This window comes from Populus nigra, chromosome 5, assembly GCF_951802175.1.
Source record: "Populus nigra chromosome 5, ddPopNigr1.1, whole genome shotgun sequence".
Taxonomy (NCBI): domain Eukaryota; kingdom Viridiplantae; phylum Streptophyta; class Magnoliopsida; order Malpighiales; family Salicaceae; genus Populus; species Populus nigra.
This window is the reverse complement of record NC_084856.1, coordinates 17,792,250-17,801,624: the sequence shown is the minus strand read 5'-3', so window position 1 is coordinate 17,801,624 and position 9,375 is coordinate 17,792,250. Positions and strand designations below refer to the sequence as shown.

Here is a 9,375-nt window from a genome sequence, read left to right as displayed (position 1 = left end):
GATTCTTTTGTTTAGCACGGTTCTCTTTATCACTCGTGATCAGAACTGGGGGCATTTATTTTGTGTTTCTTGATGTCCCTTTTACTGTAGGCAAATATGTTTTACTTTTCAAATGTTTTTGATTTAGAAATATTTTAAAATAATTTTTTTTATTTTTTTAAAATTATTTTTGATATTAGTATATTAAAATGATATGAAAATATAAAAAAAATATTAATTTAAAATTAAAAAAATTAAAAAAACTAAAAAAATTAAATTTTTTTTTAAAGTTTTTAAAACGTAAAATCAACTGGAATTAATGTTGTTCCCCGTGTACATGTTTGTATGAGATAGCTGGATGTCGTTCCATTCTGGAGATTTAAAAACCGGCAAATTTGATTTATTATTGTTGATACCCGGATTTAGGGGTGTCGTTTGCCCATTTGACTTTCTCTATCTATCCCACGTGACAGCTTGAGATTGACCCGTGACAGTTGAATATGACGGGTGTTTTTAACAGTTTTAAAAATGTTTGTTTTAAAAAAATGTTAAATTAACGCGTCTTTTTAGTTTTTTTTTTTTTTTGTCAAAAATAATAATAAAATATTTATTTTGCATTTTTGCATTGCTGTTGATATCTATCCTCCTCCTAAAAGAGTGTTGGTGTTGGGCACTAGTACAAAATGTGCATATGTTGAAGTTTTGTTTTGATCTGTGCGGACGCTATGTTTTTTTCTTACTTTTCCCCACCGGAAATGGAATGAAAGTTGGGAGGAAGAATTCTTTTAATTGAAATACCAATTTTGATTCCAGTTTCCCACCATAGTGGGCACAGAAGAGTCCTGTGAATTCACCATTATTGCAAGAACAAAAATGCTGCTGCCGAGATTTATGTTTTGATAAATGATCTTCTATTTTCTTTTAATAACGAATTACACCTTCGCCAGAAGGAAAAAATCGATGGTAACATAGAAACACGGGTATCCTACCAAATCAGGTGGAAAAAGTTGCGTAGAAGAAAAATAAAAGCTGAGATGTATGGGCTATCCAGAAGACGAAGAATAATGGCTATAATCTGACCACGCTGGCAACTGAAATTCTTCCCCACCACTTTGGCTACTAGTGGCAGGCATGATCTCGCCTGGTTGCTGAGCTGGTAAAAACATAGGATTGGAATACTCTGTTGAAGAAGACATCGAAGGATAAGACGAAACAAGTGGAGGTGACAGAAACATTTGGTCGTACAGACTCATGGGTTGCCTTTGATAGCCACCAACACCTAAGATCAATTGAGGTTGGTTCACCAGCTCTCTTGAAATCTCAAGGTTCTGCGTATGGTGAAGAGCTTGGGAATGAACTATGGCCTCGGTGGATGTAGGAACGGACAGAAGGCCGGTGCTACTCGGAGAATCAGAGACGGTCAACTGGTTTGCTATTGCATTTGGGGGAGTCGGTCGAAGCTTTACGTTTTCTGGGAAGTTTAGTTTGGCCTTGTTGCCTCTAAATCTGAGAGCGGCTTCATCATAGGCTATTGCTGCCGCCTCAGCTGTTTCGAAAGTGCCTAGCCAAACTCTACATGCCTTGAATGGATCCCTTATTTCAGCAGCCCACTTGCCCCATGGCCTTTGCCTCACTCCCCTATATTTTCTCCTCGGCTCGTCTCTGCAGGTTTCATTATATTCATATACGGGGGTGAATGCCGTCCGTGTGGCTGCAGGTGTCATGGTGATGATGGATTTTCCTGAGGCTGTAGATATTGAGGGGACGAGTACATCATTAATCAGCATTTTGGTGCGCATGAGACAAGCATAAATCAAGCTCAGGCAACCATAAGAGATGGCAGAAATTACGCGTATAAAGTTAATAGAGATTTGCGAAGACAGGGCAGACTATTATATTAAGGTACACGCAATATTATGTTTTCATTTAACCAGCTCCAGAATAACTCTCACCGTAAAACCAGAAAAAAAAAAAAAAAAAACTAGTTAGCTTACCTCTTCCAGCAGAAGATGAGCACCCATGCAAGAAGTCATCGCCAAATGCTCTACCGTGCCTTTTATACTCTTCACTGCCACCACCCCCTTCTTCCCTCTCTCTCTTCGCTGACAAATCACCATGAGCACAATTATCTTGATTATTTGGAAATGCTTCACTTATGCAATCAGAATCATCAGCAGGCACATTTCCAGCCACTACATGTGTCAAAGCAGTCACCATAACTGACATCTCTCTTTCCCTATTCAACCCAGAAAGCATTACTGGTAGTGGCCATTCTTCAACACTACCCGCTTCTTTTTTAACAATTTTATCTCCTTTGTTCGCCACTTTTAGCTTGTACATGCAGCGACTTTGAAAAACTGTAGCTACCTAACCTGATGAATCGCAAAACAAAAAATGGAAGGAAAGAATGAAAATTAATTAATATTCTACAAGTTTCAACTCTCCAGAACTAAGACCTTTTAAGAATGTCTTAAAGGAACCGAAAAAACGTCGTCTGTCAAAAGATATAACCGCCACAATTGACATGACACATTGTAATTCAAGTCGGTATTGAGGAGATACTTCTTCTTGATCGTGAAGGAATTAATTCGGTGTAAGATTAGTATATTTATTGTCGAAAATTCAATTTTTGTTTCTTAGCTGCAGCGAGTGGCTAAGACAATCACGGAAGGTTAAAGCCAAAAGACGGTCAAAATCTGTGGTGTGAACCTTGAAAAAAAACACCCACAAATTATTTCAAGCCGGTGCTGAGATGAAGACTCTGACAGCCGACAAGTGTATGTCGGCCCACTCTCTCCTTGAGGGTGTCCAGTCGGCCCAATAGCATTTTTTCACTGTACAAATAGTCTACTCCTTACCCACATATCTGTTTAATCATTTATCTCTCCATCGTGTTTTTCACACATGCGCGTTCGAAATTATCTTTGACATTTATTTATATATTGAATTAAATAAAGTATTTAAATCATTCCTCCTTTTAAATAATACACGTTGAAAAATTGATGGTTTGTGGGTTGAATATTATTATTAAAGTGAATCAAAGAGGTGATGTTCAAAATAAAAGAGATATAAAGAGTAGAGATAGATGGTACAAGATAGAAAACAGGAATAATATAAAATTATGTTTGGTAAAAAGACTTAAATTGGCCAGAGTTTAAGAAAAATAAGGGAAGATTTGATCCTACCTCTTCAAAAACCTGTTAAATTATTTTGAAAATTTATTTTGGTTAAAACAAGGTTGTTTTGATACTATGATGACAATAACTTTTATTCTTATATTAACCCGAGTCAACTAGAATTGACCCTCCATGCCTATATGATCCAGGCGTTGCTCCAGCTTAGCTTCTAAATCGAGTTTTAAAATTATGACAATAATTACTTTTATTTTTATGTTGACCTTTTTAACTCGGGTCTTGTCTCGGGTCAACCCCGGAATCTACTTTTAAAATTAAAATAATAATATTTTTTATTATTACGATAACTCGGGTCCACCAGAGTTAACTCGACCCATGACCCAGTTGTTAACTAGTGACTCGGGTTTTGTCTCAAATTGATTCTTTAGTTGAGTTTTAAAATTATGATAATAACTATTTTTATTTTTATGTCATAGTTTGATAATTTTAGAATTAAGAGTTTTTTACGATGATATTTTATGGATAAAAATAATAAATATGGTCACAAAATAAATTCCTCATATTTTAAAATATATGTCCTTTATATTCCTCATATTTTGTAAATATAAGAATTCATTTTAAAATTGTTCTAGAAATAAATTTATATTTATATTTTTATCATTGCTTCTATAATGAAATATATTTTTATCTCAATTATTTCTATTTTTTTTATTATTATGCGAGGAATCACCCAACCTCCTCGAGGAGAGTTGAGGTGAAAGAGTTGCATAATTATATTTTTCTATTTTGTATATCAATAGAAGCTAACTAAACCTCCTTTTTCACTTTAGGAATTGTATTATCTCAAGAGTGATAAACTGAGATCATTGCAATAGCCATGACCCCACGAACAAAGTGAAAACTGCAGTTCATGTCGTCACCGCTGCTGATACCGCACGCTCCAACAATGGTTAAGGAGGGTAGAAACGTCCAATGCGATCAAATCAAGTCCACGTCACGAGATCGATTTTTAATCCAGAGCTGATGTCGACATGAGAAGGTACATCCTGCTCTTATCCACATTGGTTCAGATAACCTAGAAGTCCCCAAACACATCTTTATCTCTGAGATCGGACGCTGTCCTGTTGTTGCCGATGCAGATGTATCTCTCGCGAGTTGTGTGCACGCAAAGCGAAGGCCTGTTCCTTTCGCTCAAAAAGCTTCTGTGACAGTCAACGTTGACGGTGGTCAACCAACGCGTTTTTACAGGGAGTGATGATGTGGTAATCTATAGTAAGCAGTCTTTTACTTTATTGAGTGCTGTGCCATAAAATCTTATCCCAAAACTAAGTTGCTGGTCTCCATTTCTCAGTATTTTACTCACTTAATCCACACTGCTAATTGCAATTAACAGAGCTGTTAATTTTAGAGCCCGCAAGTGGCAGAGCTTTGACATGGGAAAAGGACATTACTTATCCAGTGTGAACAAAGTTTGGGTTGACGGAATATAGATGAATGCCGTCATCTGCTTTTGCATCACACACCTTCTTTTCATATTTACTAGCATAGTGGCTCGCAATTCGAGACGGATTGATAATAACTTTTTTTTTTTTGATGTAAAATAAATATTAAATATAAAAGTTAGATATAATATTTTTAGGTTTAATTGTTACCGGTCTGACCGTGTAACGAGACCTAAAAGTATTGACTTTGTTTGTGCGTTAGGTTTAATATTTTAAAAAATAAAATTAATAATATCCTAAAATATTTTTTAAAAAAAATATATTGAGATAATAATTTTCTTGTAAACTTTATTTTTTATATCTTTACATCAAAATAATAAAAAAATATCAAAAAAATATTTATTTGTAGTAAAAAAATAAAAAAAAATCAATTTTTTTAAAAGCATTTATGAATAGCAAAAACAAGCATGCTTTAATACAGAAATTCAACCTCGTATTCAACCCAACCTCAAATGAAAAAAAAATTATCTTTATCCAACTTTTGTACAATATAAAAAAATTTCCACCAATTTATTTTCTCTTTACAATATGGAAAAAAATTAAATAAAAGGAAAAAAATAAAAATATCTTAAAAGGAAAAAAATTGAAGGGAAAGAAATTAGTTGTCGGTGTATTAGGCGTTGCTCTACAATGTGTTATTCATGGTGTGTATTGGGTGCTGCTTTGCTATGCGTTATTCATTGAGCTACTGTTGAAAATATTTTATTTGAAGATGGTGATGGTGCAAATATATTTTTTCATTTAAAAAAAAATTATTATTGACCTGTTGCGGAGCACGAACTAATATGCTAGTTATTATATTATTACGTAACGGTTATTTTTGAAAATATTTTTTTTAAAAAATATATATTAAGATAGGGGTGTTCAAAAAAACCGAAAAACCGATTAAACCGAGAAAACCGGAAAAAAAATAACCGAAAAAACCGAACCGTGAAAAAAAACCGCTTAAACCGATTAAAATTTTGAAAAAACCGACCGGTTCGGTTCGGTTTCGGTTTTTTAAGTCTGGAACCGGAAAAACCGAACCGAAACCGAAAAAAACCGGAAAAAAACCGAGCCAAAACCGAGCCAAACCGAAAAAACCGAGCCAAAACCGAGCCAAACCGAAAAACCGAGTCAAACCGGTTTGAACCGGTTTTTGCTCTAAAAAACCGAACCGAACCGAAACCGGTCGGTTTGAACCGATTTCGGTTCGGTTTTTTTAAAAAAAAAAAAAAATTTCGGTTTGGTTACTTTTTTTGATAAAAACCGAACCGAACCGAACCGTGAACACCCCTATATTAAGATAATATTTTTTATTTTTTAAAATTGATTTTTTATTTCATCAAACAAAAATATTAATTTGAATTAAATAAAAAAGTAAAAAAAATTGAATTTTTTTTAAAAGCATTTTTGAATTGCAAAAATAAATATGCTTTAATAAAAAAATTCAACTTAACCTCAAATGAAAATAAATTATCATCACCTAACTTTTATACAATATAAAAAAAGTCCTATCAATTTATTTTTTTTACTGTATACAAAAAAAAATCTAAACATGCAAAAAATTAAATTGAAAATATCTAGCGGCCTAGCGAGACCCAATATTAGTGGGTCTGGCTGGGCAGCCATACCCTAAGCAAGACCTAAAACCTTTTTTAAAGCGATTTGGGTCTCGTTTCTAGGCTAAATTCAATAGTGTTAGGTCTCGTTACCTAGCTAAACCCAATATTTTTTAGAAGTGATTTGGATCTAGTTGTCAAGCCACGCCCAATAGCATCCAAGCAGGTTTAGGTATAGAAAAGACAACACTCCTATTTTGACTAAAAATAGCAAAAACAACGTCTTTCATGGCACTACAATGTCGTTCAAAGTATAAACACTCTATGTCTATAGTATGGTTCACAGTGCAATGAATATATGTTCACAGTACATATACAGTGTTTTTCTCACATCTTTTAAAGTATAGTATAACATCGTTTGGATTCATAAAAAATACCGTGTTTCAAAAATTATCAAGACTTTTTAATAAATGATGCTATTTTTCAATTTTCAAAATGTGTCTTGTTGCACAAATATGCACTTAAGAGAGAATATTAATCATTACTCTAAAATGCGTGGGGAAAGTACTGTAACATTCTCCACATGTTTTTTTTTTTTTTTTACATGTTTTTTTTCTTTTTTCCCAAAAATTGACTTCTTCTTCTTCTTTTTCTTGTTTTTAATTTTTTTTTGTATTTTTTCTCACAATTATCTTTGCCAATTATTTTTTATTATTGAACTGGTTGAGAATTTAGCTATGTATTTTTTTTTCTTTAAAACATTGTAAATTGCTATAATATATCCCTACATGGTTTTTTTCTTTTTATTATGATTTATTTCATGTTTTTTTTTCTAAAATGTTCTTTGTCGATTTTTTTTTTCATATTAAGCTGCTTGAGAATTTAGCTTCGTAGTTTTTTTATATAAAAAAAAAACATTATGAATTGCTTCAGTGTTTCCACTACATGGTTTTTGTTTTGCTGCGGCATTTCCCCACATGTTTTTTTTCCAAAGTTGTCTTCTTCTTTTTTCATTTCATTTTCTTTCTTTTGGTGTTATTTTTCAGAATTATTTTTGTCGATTTTATTTTTTAATATTGAGCTGGATGAAAATTTAGTTTTATAGTTTTTTTTCTTTAAAATACTAAAGATTACTACAGTGTTTCCCCATATAGTTTTTTTAAAATAATATTTTATGGTTTTTTCCATAATGGTTTATGTTGATTTTATTTTTTTCATATTAACTTGGTTGAGAATTCTGCTTTGTAGTTTTTTTCTTTAAAACACCGTGGATTGCTACAATGTTTTCCCGAATGATTTTTGTCTTGCTACAGTGTTCCCCCACATGTTTTGTTTTTCAAAATTATCTTTGTTAATTTTTTTTTTAATATTGAGTTGGTTAAGAATTTAGCTTTAACTTTCCCCACATAATTTTTTTCCTATTTTTTTCCTTTTTTTATTTTTTTTCCAAAATTATCTTCTTTTTTTTTTCATTTTTTTGTGTTTTTTTTTTCAGAATTGTCTTTGTTGAATTTATATTTTTATACTAAGCTGGTTGAAAATTTAGCTTTGTAGTTTTTTTCTTTAAAACACCGTTGATTGCTACAGTGTTCTCCATATGATTTTTTTTTGTTATGATTTTTTTTCAAAATTATCTTTATTGATTTTATTATTTTTAATATTGAGCTGATTGAGAATTACAACTGTAGATTTTCTCATGAAACACTATAGATTGCTATAGTGTTTTCCTGCATGGTTTTTTTTCCTTTGTTTTTTTTTGTTATGATTTTTTCCAAAATTATTTTTGTCAATTTTTTTTTTAATAATAAGCTAGTTGAGAATTTAACTTTGTAGTTTTTTCCTTGAAAACTTTGTGGGCTGCAACAATTTTTCTCCACATATATATATTTTTTATGATTTTTTCTACAAATCTATGACAACGCACAAGCATGCCACAATCCCGCAGCATCGCGCAAGCATGGCATCTAGTAAACGACTATAGATAGGGGGGCTTTCTTTGAGAGGTGTTTAGTACAAATATTGAAGTTTATATTTATATAATCTCTTAATAATATTTTCTTCTATATTGGATGGATTGACTAACCTCACTCCTGGTCAATACAAACACCAGTAGTTTGGAGAATTAAACTTGAGAATTTTCTTTTAAATTGATGATGTCAATTTAGTACCAACTTTGAAAATTTACATTTATATAGCCTCTCGATAATATTAACTAACAACCAAAATTGCACGCGGAATTCATTGTGCAAAATGTACCATGGATCCTCTCACATGACACTTTAAATAGACTATTTACAATGATCTCTCTCTCTCTCTCTCTCTCTCTCTATATATATATATATATATATATATATATATATATATATATATAAGTTGGCCCTTATTAGACAAGATTATAAACCAATTTGTTGGGGGATGGTGAGATTAAAAGGTATGGAACCAAAGTAAAAAAAACAGATAGGGAATGAGTAACATTAAAAAGTTTGGGCAAAATATTTATTGTAGTTCTATACTTTACAAATTATAGATTTTGGGTCCCTTTAGTTTTCAAAATTAAAAGGAAAAATCAATTTTGGTCTCAAACTTTACTTTCCTCGTCTTTTAGCCCCTCATACTTGGAATCCAGTGCTAGAAAAAGAAAATTTTTGTTGGCACTTATTCTTGCCACCAAAACAGTTAAAAAATTGGTGTTAATTTGTTTCTTTTAATGAGGGGAGCTCATATTATAGTGTTTTTTTTACCCTGAAAATGCCAAGACAAACATATATGATTTAATAAGATTTTTTATTTTGGGTTGATTTCGAGTTTTGTAATTTTTTAAAGGTTCTTTTGAGATCATGAATGAGTTTATCGTGTTGCCTATAATGTTTTTTAGGTGTTTTAAGTAAAAAACAAATGGGCTGAAAATTCAGTTTTTTGGTTAAAAAACCATCAACCCTGTTTTACTGGCCACCACAGTGGCTGAAAATTAGACAATTCAGATTACGTGTTGTTTGAATGTTTTTCTTTTAAAAACAATTGGGGCGGAGTCATCCGCCGCAGCTGCAAAAACATAAGAGGGCCTAGTCACGCAGGCCCTAACAAAATGGGTCAAACGAGCTAGCATGGTTTACCTGACCCAATAGCTATTGACATTTTCTTTTCTATTCTTTTTAAAAAAGTTTTCTTACTTTTTAATTAATGATTTTTATATGTATTTTTTAGGATTACCTTTTTATT

At 32.1% G+C, this 9,375-nt stretch overlaps 1 protein-coding gene across 1 annotated transcript; it reads right to left on the bottom strand.

Annotated features, from left to right (window-relative positions):
- Positions 1–856: 856 nt before the first annotated feature.
- On the bottom strand, positions 857–2,664 carry LOC133694425 (ethylene-responsive transcription factor ABR1-like). The gene is made up of 2 exons (XM_062115923.1): positions 1,974–2,664; positions 857–1,726 (listed from the first exon to the last, which is right to left on the bottom strand). The coding sequence occupies exons 1-2, from the start codon at positions 2,317–2,319 to the stop codon at positions 1,023–1,025; spliced, it is 1,050 nt and encodes a 349-aa protein (XP_061971907.1). The 5' UTR covers positions 2,320–2,664; the 3' UTR covers positions 857–1,022.
- Positions 2,665–9,375: the final 6,711 nt, after the last annotated feature.

What these genes read in the sequence shown, in the direction of transcription:
- LOC133694425 (XM_062115923.1), bottom strand. Translation starts at nt 2,319, where the DNA reads ATGTACAAGCTAAAAGTGGCGAACAAAGGAGATAAAATTGTTAAAAAA. An exon ending in CTCATCTTCTGCTGGAAGAG is followed by an intron (nt 1,727 to 1,973) that starts GTAAGCTAACTA and finishes CAATATCTACAG; the next exon opens with CCTCAGGAAAATCCATCATC.